Source organism: Bison bison, unplaced genomic scaffold, assembly GCF_000754665.1.
Source record: "Bison bison bison isolate TAMUID 2011002044 unplaced genomic scaffold, Bison_UMD1.0 scf7180017864148, whole genome shotgun sequence".
Classification (NCBI taxonomy): Eukaryota; Metazoa; Chordata; class Mammalia; order Artiodactyla; family Bovidae; genus Bison; species Bison bison.
In genome coordinates this window covers 1,849,037-1,866,424 of record NW_011494720.1, presented here as the reverse complement: position 1 = coordinate 1,866,424, position 17,388 = coordinate 1,849,037, and the positions used below count along the sequence as shown (strand labels likewise).

At 40.9% G+C, this 17,388-nt stretch overlaps 1 protein-coding gene across 1 annotated transcript in view; it reads right to left on the bottom strand.

Annotated features, from left to right (window-relative positions):
* Positions 1–17,388, bottom strand: part of ESR1 (estrogen receptor 1) — a gene marked incomplete at its 5' end in the record, with an annotated part of 286,022 nt that overhangs the window by 67,479 nt on the left and 201,155 nt on the right. The window contains one exon of the mRNA XM_010840906.1: positions 4,987–5,125. Within this exon, the coding sequence (XP_010839208.1) occupies positions 4,987–5,125 (139 nt within the window). The remainder of the gene's footprint in view (positions 1–4,986; positions 5,126–17,388) is intronic.

Here is a 17,388-nt window from a genome sequence, read left to right as displayed (position 1 = left end):
GGCTGGATGGCATCACTGACTCAATGGATGTGAGTCTGAGTGAACTCCAGGAGTTGGTGATGGACAGGGAGGCCTGGCGTGCTGCAATTCATGGGGTCGCAAAGAGTCGGGCATGACTGAGCGACTGAACTGAACTGAACTGAACACTCATCGCTTATCAGCTCTCGAACACTTGGTTTTGAAACTCATGGATTTCTACAGCTTGTTACCAAAAAGTGTTTACAATGTGTGAAAGGATTGGAAACGGACAAAAGGGAGATCAGGATGACTGAGGCTAATCAGAGAGCTGAATGTTATCAGAGGGGTTGGGAGCCTGCAAGTCAAAAACATAAACAGTGTTCTCAGCTTTCACTCAAAAGCCATCTTCCATATGTATAAAATTTCAAGTGAGTTACTGGTTACAATATTGTTTACTGTTATGACTATATCAATGTCATCAAAAGGAGTTATCTTCTAATACCAAGGGAATAATTTAATAATATTGAAATTTTTTTCATATTTAGGTACATGATAAATAGAAAAGTATAGAAAATTTTATACTATAGGCCATAATTTTTAACATATTTAGTACTAATTATTTATATAACTCATGAGGCTTCCCAGGGGGTGGCGCAGTGGTTAAGAATCCACCTGCCAATGTAGAAAACACAGGAGACTTAGATTCAATCCCTGGGTCAGGAAGATCTCCTGGAGTAGGAAATGACAACCTGCTCCAGTATTCTTGCCTGGAAAATTCCATGGACAGAGGAGCCTGGTGGGCTACAGTCCATGGGGTCTCAAAGAGTCTCAGTCACAACTGAGCAACTGAGCACATGTGCACATATAATTTATATTTACTTATATATTTTTCTAGTCACTAACATATATGTAAATGTATGTAGATCTTGAGGATTTTACTCGATAGTGGGTCTAGTGATGGAAGAAAAGTAAGATCCTTTTTTTATCCTCATTCAGAATTTAACAGGTCTGCGGAATAAAAGCAGAAGTGTAAGCATGAACCAAATGCATTTAGTAATTTTTAAAATCCTCTCAAAACATATGTATCTTAATTTCTTCAAAGTCTAGGAGGGACTAAGCCAGGAATTGCTGAGTAGCTCTGAACAAGAGGTGAGCGAGTATGATGACGTGAACGGTCGAAACGACCATCAGAAGATGTGGTTTCTCCTGACTCTGACATGAGCCACCCGAGGGGCCTTGGCCAGTGAAATTAACAGATACTTATTGGGGATCATGAAGACTTTATTCACTGGAGGGAGCAAAAAAGACAAACAAGATCTGGTTCCTGCCCACAAGCAGTTCATGAGCTTGAAGAGAAGTTAAGACATATGATCGCAACTTACAGGCAGAAGGAGAAGAAGAGGAGCAGAAATCAAACCTAGAGAGAACTTAAGACAAAGGAAAGGCTACTTTCTGGCTGAAGAGGAGAGACTCTAAAGGAAGGTTTCTCCAGAAGAGTGGCAACTAAAGAGAGCCTTAAAGAAGGTCCCAAGATTCTGACAATTCTAAAGGCCCAGGGCCTTTCAGAAGCAGTGGAAAAAAATACTTGAAGAGTGAAATTAAGTTCGTGGCTCTCAGGCTGAAGTCAGGGTCCAGGTGTTTTCAGCCTGGACAAGAGCTCACCTGGCTCACTTAAATCCCCAGAACTCCTTTTCGGACTCATAATCACTGGCTTTCCCCATTACGTCACTGGCCCGGCTCTGCAGATGTTCGTGTCTATGACACTTGCAACAGGAATTCATGATTACCAAGATAAAAAGTCTAGAGAGTACTTTCTAAAGAAGAGAGAAAGCCAATGAAAGCTGAGTCAGGAAGCATCAGGATCGCAGCTGTGCCTTACAAAGAAGTGTCTGGCAGCCCTCTGGGAAGAGACTGAAGGAAAGAGGGCTGATGGCTGAGAAAGAGACATAGTGGTGGCCAGGCCACACTTCAGGGAGGGCTGATTTGGACCTGTGCTAGTGGAGGTATGGAGACAAAGGGGAGTGTGGATTTCAGAAACAGAGAAGGAAAGACTTGACAATTAACTGGATAATCTGGTGGGGGTTGGGGGAGTGGAATCCATGGTTAATTTGAACTTGACAACTTCAGTGTCTAGGTGAATGTTGATGCCACTAATAGAAAGCAATAAAGAATAAGAACAAGCTTATAAGGACGATTCAGGGAGAGTTCTTGTGAGTCTGAAGAGTTTAAAGGATATTGAAATGGGAAAATCTAGAGTAGTGGTTCTCAACCAGGGACAATTCTGTGCCTCCTCTCCTGCCACACACAGGGGACATTTAGAAATGTCTAGATGGGCTTCCCAGGTGGCACGAGTGGCAAAGAACCCGCCTGCCAATGCAGGAGACATAAGAGACAAGGGTTCAATCCCTGGGTTGGGGAGAGCTCTTGAAGAAGGAAACAAAAACCCACTCCAGTATTCTTGCCTGGGAAATCACATGGACAGAGGAGCCTGGTAGGCTGTGGTCCGTGGGGTCCAGAGAGTCAGACATGACTGAGCAACTTGGCACGCATGCAGAGACGTTTGGGGCTGTTATCTCCAGGGAAAGGAATGCTGCTATGACAGCAACTAGCAGGTCAAGTCCAGGGATGCGCCTAAACATCCTAAAACACACAGGACAGTTCCTCACAAGAGAGAACAATCCAACCAAAAATGTCAATAGTGCAGAAGCTGAGAAATCCTGGTCTAGAGGTGGTAGGAACCGCACATCTGGAAAAAGAGAAAGTAGGAGTGGAGAGAGATGAGAACTCTTAGTCACTCACACTGCAATCAGAGACAGGGGAGAAAATTAACCACAGTGAGAATATGCAGAAAAGAGAGATAAGCAGGTGCATGATAAAACTAGGCATATCACCTCATGGCAAAGTGAGTTCATTGGGATGAAGTGATGTCAAAAACACTTTCACACCTAAAATGCAACAATTGATGATTGCTTTTAGGAAGTGTGTACCCAAGAATATAAACACGGACGAGGCAGTCACCATGAAATCATGAGGCAGATCACTTCAGTCATGAATGTCCCCCAAATCCTCAACCTTCAAGATACCTTCCAGTCTATAGCGGGGAAACATTATACGCGGTCTGTGATTTGCATTTGCAAATTTATTATAATTCAGTCACAGAACCACATGACTGTAACAGGTGAAAAAAAAACTTTTTTAAGAGTAGAAGAAGAAGGAGGAAGAGGAGGAGGGAGAAAAGAAGGAAGAGAGAGGTGAAAAAATAAGGTAAGAGGAAAGCAAAGGAAGAAGGAGAAAAGAAGTGGAACGGAGACTTGAGAAGAGAAGAGAAGGGAAAGGAAAGAAAAGGAAGATGGGAGAAGTGAGAAGCACTGCAGAGACATCCTTTAAGGTAGACAGACACTGCATGAGGAGCTCTATGGAACAGGACCAGTGGCCATCCTCAGTCATTCCAAAAAATTGTTATATGGGATTATATTCAATGGAAAGAGCGAGTTGCTTCTTGAATAGCATCATCACTGTTTTTCAAAAGCTATAATAATACAAAATGATGAAATGGTAACCAATACTTATGCAATTCTCCAGAGTTAAATCAATGTTGCCAGAAGTCTGCTCCAGGGGGTTTGGCAGGTATAAGGAAGGAAGCTGGAGCATGACAGGAGATGGGAGGCAGTCTGGTTCCCCGAAAGGAAGGAAAGCACAGAGATGCATTGAGAGCAACCTGGCGACCTTGGACTGCTGAGCAGAGGCATACAAAGTCAGTAAGAAACTTTAGAAAATGGCTCTTTCCCATTCACATGTTTATGGCATCCATAAAGACAAGGTATACCTGGAAAGAAAAGGTCACAGCATCAGACCAAAGATGGCATCACTGATGAGGAGGGAATATGAAGAACACGTGGCAACGTGTTATGCCAGAGCCAGACAGATCCTGAATTCCAATCCTGGCTCCACCATCAGCTCGTTCCATGCTTTCCCAAGTTACAGAATGTGTCTGAAACTTAGCTTCCTTTCTGGTAAAATGGGAGTGATAAGGCTTCCCAGGAGTGCCGTGATGATTACATGAGATCATGTTTGTAAAGCCGTCAGCACAGCAGTTGGTGCTGGGTAGGAACTCTGTCAGGGGTAGCTGCTGTTAAATAATGCCTAAATCCAATTACTCTAAGTAATGACTGCGTAAAAACAATGACTCACATTCCGAGTCAACCCAAATAAAACACATAAAACAAGGTAGCACATTTGAAAACTGAATTCTCCGTTTTCAAATTTAAGCAAGTTAACTTTTATGAATTCATAAAACTGGAAGTGGCCTTTGGAACTATGATCAAATTTCCTCATTTAATGATGGAAAAATTGGAAGAGGAAATGAAAAGACTATTGTGGTTTGGATGTACATGAACCAAAAAAAGATTTTAATTACAGGAAAGTTACTCATCATTTTTTAATATAACACAAGGTGAAGACGGAGTTAGAAAATGACAGTTCATAATGTTATGTGCATGCGCGCTAAGTCACTTCAGTCGTGTCTGACTCTGTGCGACGCTATGGACTGCAGCCTACCAGGCTCCTCTGTCCATGAGATTCTCCAGGCAAGAATACTGGAGTGGGTTGCCATGCCATGCCATCTCCAGGGGGTCTTCCCAACCCAGGGATTGAACTCATGTCTGTTAGGCCTTCTGCACTTGTAGGCGGGTTCTTTACCTAGCAGCCCCTGAGAAACCCTCATAATGTTATAAATACAAGCAAATACATGTGTATACATAAATCCATATATGTATATTATAAACACATATACAATATCCATATGTCTATGTTAGAAATGATAAAGCTAACCTGCAGAGGCATCAGGCAGACAGTTAACCTTAGCTATCTGCGAACTCAATTACCCTACCTCACTCGAATTCACCCATTTGTAAACATATCTGATAAAGTTCTTGGAAGTTTCATGGAATGCTGAATAAACAAGTATTCAGTATAAAACTGGTGATTCTCAGGGATGTACTTTCCCCAAGCTACAGCTAGGTCACTCACCTGTCCAGGAGAAGGTTAGGAGCAAATAGGAGCTTCCCTGGATGCTCCATGGAGCGCCAGACAAGACCAATCATGAGGATCTCTAGCCAGGCACATTCCAAAAGGTGGACTTGATCATGGAGGGCCAGATCCACAAATCCTGAAATTAGACAAGAAATCTCCCCTGACTCAAATGAAAAGGAATTGCTGGTGAAATGAATGCAACCAGGGATTTGAATGGTTAGGGTCTATTTTTCATAAGATGTTAAAACATAAACTAGAAGCACACTTAGGAAAATCAAACAACTATTTTTTAAGCATTGTATATCAATGAACATTAATGTGGCATTTTCTTAGTGTTACCTTTACAAAAATATACTAACTTATGTAACCAACCTAGATAGCATATTCAAAAGCAGAGACATTACTTTGCCAACAAAGGTTCGTCTAGTCAAGGCTATGGTTTTTCCTGTGGTCATGTATGGATGTGAGAGTTGGACTGTGAAGAAGGCTGAGCACCGAAGAATTGATGCTTTTGAACTGTGGTGTTGGAGAAGACTCTTGAGAGTCCCTTGGACTGCAAGGAGATCCAACCAGTCCATTCTGAAGGAGATCAGCCCTGGGATTTCTTTGGAAGGAATGATGCTAAAGCTGAAACTCCAGTACTTTGGCCACCTCATGCGAAGAGCTGACTCATTGGAAAAGACTCTGATGCTGGGAGGGATTAGGGGCAGGAGGAGAAGGGGACGACAGAGGATGAGATGGCTGGATGGCATCACTGACTCAATGGACGTGAGTCTCAGTGAACTCCGGGAGTTGGTGATGGACAGGGAGGCCTGGCGTGCTGCGATTCATGGGGTCGCAAAGAGTCAGACACAACTGAGCGACTGATCTGATCTGATCTGATGTAACCCACTTAGCTTTCTATAAAGTTCTGAACTTAAATGGTATTTACATATGTATGCTTTTTGCTTAGGCATTTCTAATAGCCTTATGTGATTATTATACTTCATTTCTGTTTTAGTTGAAGATATTTAGGTGTAAGAAATTTAAATTACTTGCACTAAACCAAATAGGTATTGAAGAACAGGCAGGACCAAAGTCACTCAATTTCTACTTCTTTGCTGCATCACTAAGTCATGCTCTTTTTTTCACACCATGTAAAAGAAAGACTAATAAAATAGCTATGTACATAAATCACTTGGGAGAGAAAGAATCAGATGAAAAAAAAAAGGAAATTCTGATTTCTTGTTTTCTAATGGCTTATTGGAGAGTAAAGCTTTTTCCAATCATCACTGACAATATGGTGGATGCCTACTAATAATGAGAAAGAGGAGGAGGAGGAGAAGGAGAAGAGGGAGAAAGAAGAGGAAGATTAATTCATTGAACCTCCACTATGGGTTAGAAGCAATGCTAAGTACCACCACGCCAATTTTTAAAAGTATTTACAATAATAATACAATAATTTCTAGAGATAGGAACCCACGGGGATACCATTTTACAGATAGGAAACAAACGTTCAGAGAGCTTAGATACCTGTTGAGGTCAGAGACAGGGATAGTCTCCAGAACCTTTGTCCTTGACCACAAGGGCCACCACATCTTGTGAGCTGCAAGTGATTATAGACTTTGGATCAAGTGGCTAAATAAACCTAACCACACACATTAAGACATGCCAGAGTGAGTGACCGGGGCATTGCATAAACGAGATGTCCATAAAGTCTGCTGCTTTCCAAATCAGTTCCCTATGCTTTTGCCCGGGGACATCCCATCACATTTCTTTCCTCTCCCTCTCTGCCCTCAGCTCTTTTGTTCTCTCTCATCCATGAGACTGGGTCTAGGATTTCCATTTTTCTTTGTCTTCTTTATTCTTTTCTCACTAATATTATACTTCTATTAGTCATCTATGCTTGTATTTACTAAAAAGCCAAAGTGTAACTCATTTTCTTTAAGCAGCAGTATTGATGTTTTGCCTACTCAATGTTTCCTCTTGGGGATGTTAGTTAAAAGAATCAGCACTCAACAATTAACTCACCATTTCTTTCATACTTAAGTATTCTCTTTCATGAAATCCTTACCACTAAATAGATGATGCTCCATAGAGAAAAACCCAAACTAGAGAAAGACCCTCTAGCCACTATTCCATAACCAAGCCTCATAAATTTTATCTTTCAAATAACGATAAAATTCTTTTTCTCCAATCTATATGTCCACCACTACTCTATCTATTTAATTCCCAAGAGGCTCTCACCTTTTTGCCTGACTTCTTTAACTCAGCATGATTGTTTTGAGACTTCCCTATGTTGTTGAATATAGAAGCACTGTAGGTGACTCTTTTCGTTGCTGAATATTTCATTGTATGGATACAGCCAATCAGTAAATACAATTTTGTTATCTTTTCATTGGACATTTGGTTTGTTTACTTTGGGTTATTACAAATAAAACTGCCGTGAGCAGTCTATGCGCAATTTTTTTGTATGAACGTATGCATTCATTTCTTCTGGGTAAATATTAAATGCACTATGACTGCAGTATGTAGAAGGTATGGGATAGGTATATGTTTAACTTTTTAAGAAACTGTTAAACTGTTTTCAGAAGTGATTCTTCCATTTTACATCCCCAACAGCAGTGCATGTCCAACTCTGTGCAACTCTATGGACTGTAGTCTGTAGTCTGCCAGGCTCCTCTGTCCATGGGATTCTCCAGGCAAGAATACTGGAGTGGGTTGCCATGCCCTCCTCCAGGGGATCTTCCCAACCCAGGGATCGAACCCACATCTCTTAGGTTCCTTACCACTAGGGCCGCCTGGGAAGCCTCCCCGCTCCCCCTCCCCCTGCCCCCAGTCAATAGCAATAGATGAGAGTAAGTTACTCTACCTCTTTAGCCAGTAATTGATATGGGCAGTCTTTTTCATTTTAGTCATTCTAGTAGATATACAGAGGTTTCACACTGGCACTATGATTTGAATTAGCATTTCCCTAAAAACTAATGATACTGCCCATCTTTTCATGTGCTTCTAACAGGTCATTATCTTATACTATATTCACATTAATTATGCATATATCTGTAAATTCTGCTAGACCATGTACTCATTGGAAGCACAAAATGCATGATTCTATCAAATTATGCCTTTTTAAAGTCTCCATTTATTACCCCTTCTGCTACATCATTTCAGCCACGCCAAGTCCGATAACAGTGTAGCATTTACCAGAGAAAGAGTCTTCTCCCTGGAAAAAGTGGGTTTCACTCATTTATGATTTGTAACCAGAGAGAATATGGGCCTTTCTTGTTCATAAGAAAAACTAAAAGATTAAAAAACTGTGACTGGGTTTCAGGACTTTGGGGAACAAACCCCTACACCCTGCAATCTTGCACCCACAGTGTGCACTGGGTCAAAATAGACTAGCCTTGCTAGGAAGAAGCTCTGTCTGGGGCAGCAAGAAATGCTTCTTTTTATCAGTGAAGTCGCTCAGTCGTGTCTGACATTTTGCGACCCCGTGGACAGTAGCCAACCAGGCTCCTCCGTCCATGGAATTTTCCAGACAAGAATACTGTTGGCTACTTTTTATCAGTACCCAACATTTAATGGGATAAATGAACTCTAGTGAGCAGTGCTTAAAAGGAAAGCTCACACGGAAGTTTTAATTCTTCGAAAGTTCACCCCAATCTTCTGGGTAAATTCTCGGAGTTTTTTTTTTTTTTTTTTTTTAATTGAAGGATAATTGCTTTACAGAATTTTGTTGCTTCCTGTCAAACCTCAACATGAATCAGCCATAGGTATACATATATCCCCTCCCTTTTGAACTTCCATCCCACCTCCCTCCCCATCCCACCCCTCTAGGTTGATACAGAGCCCCTGTTTGGGTTTCCTGAGCCATACAGCAAATTCCCATTGGCTATCTATTTTACATTAAAAAAAAAAAATTACCCGGTAAATCCAACTCACTTTCAGAAATGTTAACATTCAAAAGGTATTTTCTCTTTTCTCATGACATTCCATAATTGATGTGGGGGAAAATAATCATGTGATAATGTCACCCATAATGAAACCCAACCCATGTTATTCGATACCCTCCATGAGCCCCCAGTAATCACACAGGATGAGATTTAGGGGCCATCTCACAAGAGAATGGGAGCCATTGAACCACTCAACTTTGGGAAACCAAAAGAGCATTTTCTGGTATCCAACCTTACAGATTAAACTGAACCATACTTTCTAATTCTCACATCAAAAATTCAGTGCTATTTAAGTCAGACAGTTTTAGTGGCCTTTGGGGAGCCTCAGAAGCTCACCATAATCATTTGTACCACAGAAGTCTGGTGATTATGAAATCTGTCTGAAGTATGTCTGCTAGTAACAGTGTTCAGCCTGAATCCAGCAGAATTGCTGGGTCCTTCTGTTGAAATGATGTAGATCTCTCAAAAAGAAATAGTTGATTTAATTATCTTTCCCAGCTGTGCATATTGCCTGCAGACAAGGGTTACTGTGTCTCTTGCAAAGGATCCTCTGCAAGTTCCAGGGGCAGGGTTGCAGGAAGTGTGCAAGGACTGTCAATTAACCTTCCCAATGAACGTGAGGGATTTCAAAGAGGGTTACTGGATGGAGTGTCTCCTTTCTTCCAATATACTGACCTCAATATTATTTTAACCACACAGAAGCTAAATGTTCTTTTGGTGTAGAATGAATGTCCTTGAGTACTCTAAATTCATATCCAGTGAAGAAAAATAATGTTAATAAATCCCACACAAAATTGTACTGGGCCAACTTATCTAAAGGGGCTTCCCAGGTGGCTCAGGGGTAAAGAATCTGCCTGCCAATGCAGGAAATGCAGGTTCAGTTCCTGGGTTGGAAAAGACCCCTTGGAAAAGGAAATGGAAACCCACTCCAGTATTCTTGTCTGGGAAATCCCATGGACAGAGGAGCCTGGTGGGCTATAGTCCATCAGGGCTCAAAAGAGTTGAACACGACTCAGCGACTAAACAACAACTATCTATAGACATCAAGTTTTGATCCTTTGGCTTGTTTTCCTTATAAAAGGAAGAATAATCTAATATGCAACTTCAGCAAAATCTCCTATCATAACTTAGAGACATCCAACAATGCCTTTTTTTAAAAGTAGTAGAATACCAAGAGCTTTACTGTCGCTTTTTTCAATTTCTTTATTTTGAATTGAAGGATAATTGCTTTAGAGTACTGCATTGGTTTCTATCCCTTTCTTGAACACTCGAAAGTGTTACCAATATGAATGCGAGCTTGTAGCATCTACGGGATATAAACAGAGGAGTCAGTGACAGAGCTCCTTACAGTTGACACTTATGATTCACACCCGTCACTTGGGGACCCTTATCTTAGTGACAGTGACAAGGGCCCCCTGGGGCTATGGAGTCCACACCAGTGGGACAGAATGCACGTGTCAAGAGTAATAACAATGGTTGATTGAGAGCAGGTGAAGTCATATGCAAGGAAATCTCATTTTATGAAATGACATTTCAAAAGACAGTGAACAAGGGCCTTTTCCTCTAGTCTGCACTCGCAGGTCTAGTTGTAGAGTACCCACAGATAGGATATACTGGAAACAGAAATGCCTCAAGTCCCGTTTCCCACTTGCTATGTGGACATAGATCTGATGAAGCTGAGGGAGCCTTCTTTCAGAGGGAAAAAAAACTCTCTCTGTACAGTCAACCAGCTTATTATTTCCAGCCTCATCACCAAGTAAAGATATTCCTGCCTTCTTTCTTGGTTGCAAAGTAACTGTTCTTGCTCCAAGATTTTTAACTGAGTTTTGACTGTGAAAAGAGCTCGTGGCATGTCTCCCCCATCCCCTCCCTTGGGCTTCATAAGATCCTCTTCCCCACTCTGCTAAGGAGTGCCATACTAATTGCTTAATTTGCCTTGGCACACAAGAAACATTTAAAGCCTTACCCACTCTTACCGGGTGTGGCAAGACATTGAAAAGTGTGCTGAGAGCCTAAGGCAAAATGACTAATGTGATATGAATGCCGGTTAAGTTCTGCACTGCGGTTGTATAAAAGATAAACCAGCGTGGCTCTTCAGTAGAGGCATGAGAAAAAAGAAAAAAGAATGCTACAGTAATTATATTTCTTATTTCCATGGGATACACTCTATTTAGATGCAAAACAAAGTAGAATCTCCCTGAAAGAAAAAAGCAACTTTTTCCTGGGGAGCAGTTCTCTCCAAACTTGAAACCAGGTGGTTGGTTCCCTTAGTAAATCCACTGGAAAAAATATTAGTGTCCTGACCTTCAAAAAATTAATCATGTTCTCAATCATATGATGACCCCAATGTTCTCCAAAATGTCAGTTATAAAATTGCCCATTGCATTCTTTCTGTATTGCCCTATCTCAATGAAAGAAGATTTAAATAATTCATCTCTTTTCCCCTTGATGCCAAAATAATATAAGGTTAAAAAGAAAGAAAGGAAGTAATGGAACATGAGATTGTAGCACAAAACAGCTCCACATTGAATAAAACAGGATTTCTGGGATAGAACAGATAATATCAGAAGAACCTAGATCCTAGGTCAAACCCTAAGCAGTCTTCACCTCCTTCATTTTGTAATTTTATTTTTCCTTTTCTCCAGAAGATAGTAACTTAATGCCACACTATGAATCATGTACCCCACGGTATCACTGACTATAATCTTCCCCCTCCAAATAAAATTTTGGTTTCTCTTTTATATGTGGCCTCATTATGGAAGGATTCATTAGAATTGTGATCCTCACCCTATATACTTTAAGATGTAAGCATTGAAAAATTCTTTTCAAAGAAAAGAGTTTAAGCCATTTAAGTAATGTCATGTACCACACTTACCAAATATGTACCACGGTTACAAAATAAGAAGTAATCGAGTATCACTTTGATACTGAATCACAGTGCAAGAAATGGGCCTCCTACCGAGCCTGCCCCACTTCCCATCCCATGTGTATTCTGGCTTTCCTCCTCTATAATAAAAACAAGGTGCCCAGGCCTATCTGGCACAATATCATGTATCCAAAGCCCTTATGCAAACACTGTCCTAAACATCCACCTTGCCAATACCAAGTGGCCGCTTTCCAGAGGTTATCCTTATCCTCAGGCCTGGTTATTAGTTATTTCCAAGTCACCTCCCAAGACGGGACTTTCTGGAAGTTATACCTCCTCAATGCTCTGCAACAGAATGAGGAGGACATAACTAATTAAGGGTATAAAGTGAAAAGTCACAGACCTAGCTTAAAATTCTTCCTTGGCACACAGCCAGTTATTTAAGGTCTCTGAAAGCTCTTCCCAACTGTAAAATGACCACTGGGGGCTACTGTTAATATTAAGGAGTTAGCAGATGTTCCCGAGTACCACAGTTGCTTCTCAATGAACATTTGTTTTCTTCCCTACTTTATCCTGACATTCTGGAACTTCCAATCCAATAGAAGGGAAGACTGCTTTTGCAAAGCACCAAGAAAAGGGATAGGCTCTAAGATATTGTAGATTTAGAACTTTGAAATTCAACTGGGCACTTTGTGTACATCCTAAGTCATGCACATTGTGTTTTTTGTTTATTTTTTTCTGTTTATATGTAAAAAAAAAAAAACTAATAAAAAGAATAAAAGACTTCCTGGACATCAAATGGCTCTTATGAAACAATATTTTCATGATTTAAAAGTGGAGGGAACAAGAGCATGTGGATTATATTTCTCCTAAAATACGTATGTGGAAAAAAATGGGGAAAAAAGCACGTTTGGGGTTTTGTTATATGCAAAGCATTTCAAGATGTTTAGCAAATCCAGAATGCAGGTGTCTTTGTGCACCCCCAAAATAAATGGCTGATGATTTTCTATTGAACTCAGAAAACCACACTGCGCTGCCCCTTATTCACCTTGGGGTAGACAGAATGGATCTTACCCTGCGGTAACTGCCTGCCTTGGGAAATAAGTCGTGTTCTCAAGGCAATGCCAGGCAGTAAAAACCAGTAGGAAGTGAAGAATTGAATGTGACAAAGTTGATATTTTTTAAATATGTCACATTCAGCATAGTTGACAGCCAAATTAATTTGAGTAAAGATTAAAGAATTCAGTCCAGAGATTTTAGGGTAAACAAAGGTACTGCCTTTTCAAACTAGTGCATCCTTCAGACACCCCTTACTCAGATAGATTGCCATACATTGAAAGAATTAGAGATGATGCAAGTCGTGTGCACGCTCAGCCACTTCAGCAATATCTGACTCTTTGTGACCCCATGGACTGCAGCCCACCAGGCTCCTCTGTCCATGCATTCGCCAGGCAAGAATACTGGAGTGGGTTGACATTTCCTCCTGCAGGGGATCCTTCCGACCCAGGGATCGAACTGGCATCTCTTGCATTGCAGGCGGATTCTTTACCACTGAGCCACCAGGGAAGCCTGATGGAAGTCAAGGTATCTATATAAATCCATGAACTTTCCAATTTTGACTCTGCAGCCTGACAAGGGTTCTGTGTTTAAGCTAACATACATGATGAAGACACTATGACATAATTATTACTTCCTCCAGAACAGGACAACAGAGCTGAATGCATCTTACGCTGAGAATTCTTTTTATACGCACAGATTCAAAGCTTCTGTTTATGGTACCTCCAAAAGGAAAACAAACAGTGCTGTTTGTGGTTATTCTATTACACGTCTTCCCCATTTTTATCTAAGTGAAAGAGAACCCACAGAGAGCTCGCTTGGAAGGACCTGAGATATTTCCCAGATGTCTCTCTTACAATGCACACATGAGGGAAAGGCTAAATGCAGAAGATTGTCTTTCCTCTGAAAATATCTTACATACAATGAGTAGATTACTCACTGAGACAGAATATCCAAAGACAATAATTACCTTTTTTTTTTTTCATATTTTTAACAATAAGTAAGGTATGTGATGATAAGTTGTTCGTCAGGAGAAAAGAATTAATCTCACAACTATATCTGACTCTAGAAAGAAAAATAAGTCAAGACTTTCAGATATGAGGATTATACTTGGGGATCAAAAAAAAAAAAAAACGTCCCTCAGAGAAAACAAAGCAGATGGCGGCTCTACCTTGTTACCAATCCCATCTGTATTATACTCGAAGCTTCGGTTCATGAAGAGATGGTTGTCATGACAATAAGCATTTGAGAAGAGTTCTGGAGAAGCTGATGGATTTAAGAGTGTCTCCTAGCTTCCCAATTTTCCCAACACACACAAAAATCCCATCCCCCGCATCCTCCAAGTAAACAATTCTATTACCTCTTGTATTGGCTACAAAACCATATCCTATAGTGATGCCATAAAATTTTGCACTCTCTCATATCGAAATCCTCCTCGGAGGGACAAAACAGCTTTTTACTCTGATACAGCACAGCTTGAAAGTAAACTGGTCTTTTATTTTTATTCAGCCAAGCAATTGTATTAACTACAGCTTAATTTTTTTTTTTCCCTTCCAAGCTCAGAAAGAAATCAATTTCAGCTTAAATGAGAAAGGTGGAGGGGGCGGAGTCAAAGAAATTATTTTCCAGTTTCTGAGAGGAGATGGCAAACTAAAGAAGGAAAAAAATTAATAAACTATAAAGTACTTAAGACTGTCCTTTGACATGCTTGTCAAATGGACAGGAAGGGCAGCGCTGTGGAGCAATTCTGAGTTCCCTGACAAAGAGCACGGGCTGGCTGCGTTTAAAAGTCAACAAGCACTTGTACCTTGGAACATACATTTTTTTCCTGTCTACCTCGAAGCAGACCTACAGAAGCATTTCAAATACTACTGTCATCAGTCTGAGTTTTCCGGATAACCGTGGGCTCCCAGTAAACACTACAAATGTCATCAATACAAAGACTGAGAGGGAAGCAGACAATCTCCTTTTAAGGGCAAGGCCCCCAAACACATGAAAAATGATGATTTCCTCCTACATCCACCCTGCTCAAATCCCTCAGTGAAACCCAAATTGACCCTGATCATTGTAGGGGGGTGTTTCCTCATACATATACACACGTACACACTTGATTTAAAAGCTAGAGGAACACCTGTTGTTGCCAATTACCCAAGGACATCTAGTTCTAGAATGAATGAATTAGGAGCAAAAAAAAAAAAAAAAAAGGCTTATTCTCCCTTTGCTTTAAGTTGGAAGGTTAGAATGGGAGTTTTGCAAGCCCAAATCTTCAAGAAGTAAAAGAACTGCTGAGTATCAATTCACAGGAGAATACCTCTGCTGAGAAATCAGAGGCCAAGGTCCAGGGCCCCATAACAAGAAGAGGCAGGGCTGCAAGTCTGGCGATGTGGAGGCCTGAGGGTCTCACAAGCATGTGGGGGGGATTTATTTAGACAAGATTGCTCCCTCTCCTCCGGTCTTCTCAAAGTGCCCACAGCCCACATCTTTCCATTATCCTACACAAATTTCAGCCCCAGAGAGAACAAGCAACAAAAAGGGGAAAGAACGGATTTCAGTGTCTTCCACGCCATATCCGAAGTCAATGAACACTGACCTTAGCTACACCAGTGTTCAGAGAGGCCAAAAGGAGATAGAAAGTCAGAGACTATATTCCCTTCATCCACGGTGGATCCTATGGCAAGTGGCATAGCCGTTCTTGCCACTCCATTAAATAATCAGTCTATAAATAAAGTGGGTAACTAAGAAAACCTGAAAGAGAGATTCTCTAAATACCAGTTACCTTCAAAGCAAGAATGATTTCATGTTTATGCTAACTCAATACAGCCCATGGCTTGGTATTGGGTCTCATCAATAATGTTGACTGCCTAAGGTTTACAACAGGAACTACAATAGTATTTTCCAGTGAAAGTAAAGAGAAGCTGCATTGGTTTTCTAAGGCTGCAATTACACAGTTCCACAAACTGGGTGGCTTAAAATCAAAACACAGAAAACTAGAGTTCTGGAAACGAGAAATTGAAATCAAAGTTGCAGCAGGGCTGTGCTCCCTCTGAAGACTCTGGGGCAGCAGTGTTCCATGGCTTTCTCTCAGCTTCTGGTGTCGCTGGCAATCCTTAGCATTCCTTGGCCTGAAGACGGGTCACTCCCATCTTTCCCCCACCATCACATGGTTTTCTCTGTGTGTCTCTGTGTCTTTTTTCTTTTTATAAGGACACCAGTCTTAGAAGATTAGGGTCCACATTAATCAAGTAGGACTCCATCCTAACTTGATTCCATCTGAAAATACTATTTTCAAATAGTCATATTGACAGGTGCTGGGGGTGAGGACTTTAGCATATCTTTTGGGGAAGATGCAGTTCAACCCACAGCAATAAGAAACTGTAATAGTTTACCTCTTACCTGGTTATGCTCAATATTCACCAAATATTTCTTGAGCATCTCCAATATATATAAACCTGGCAGGAGGCTGGGTACTGTGGGTACAGAGATGGGACAATGTTCTCATTCTCAAAAAGCTCCTAGTCTACAGGGGAAGCAAAGAAAATGAACATGATAATAACAGCAGGTGCCAAGTACTAAAACATAGGAAAATATCTGAGACTCAGACACCTTAATCTCTGGAGGTTGGAGAGAAGGCTACTCCTTGGGCTACTGCATACACTTTCCCCTCCTCCCAGCACACTCTTCCAAGGACTTCAGTGCTCACAGCATCGAGATTAAGTTTTTATTCCTAGGGCTGCTCTTATCTGTGTGAATGCCTGTGCTCTTTAGCATCACTCACCAGAATGGAAACAGATCGAACACAGGGACTATGTCTTGATGACATTTTACCTGCAGTACTTCATGCAGTGTCTGTGAGAAAAGGCCCTTAATAAACATTTCTCCAATGAATCGGAGTGGGGTGGGGAGACAAGTCAATGAATGAGATAATGAGCGGAAGTGAATTGTCTTCCAGTAGTAGGGGTAGCAATCTGAAGGACTTCCTGTAAGAAGGTATCCAGTATCTCACGGAAGAAGAAGGGGAACTAGTCTCTAGCGGGGAGAAGGAGATGACAAGGTGTCATGGTAGCAAAGGCAGGAGACTGAAATAATTGCTGTGGAATAGGCAGAAAGCAGAGCGGGAGGAATTGTGAGAGAAACAGAGACCGAGACAAAGGGAGAGAACGCGCTAAAGAGACAAGAAGAATACTTGGAGAATTTACCTGTTAGACCTTCCAATCTCTACAAATAAGTCTAAACATGATCATGGAGTAAAATAGAAATGTATCAAGGCTTCTATTTAATAAGACTTTATAAGTAGTTTAGTAAGATGAAATAAAATGGCAAGATCAAAGCACACACAGAAACAGATTTCTTGCTATGAAGCATGTAAATTGGGATGATGTAGCTAATGAAAAGTCTTATTTCTTACGTTCTGTAGTTTTGCCTACAGAAAGAAAAATTAAACATTTGATTAATACCAAAAAAAAAAAAAATAGAAATGTATCTTTCCCTTTAATTGGGCAACTGTCCTTTTGAGTACAGTGTTGCTTACGTCTTAAAACATCCATA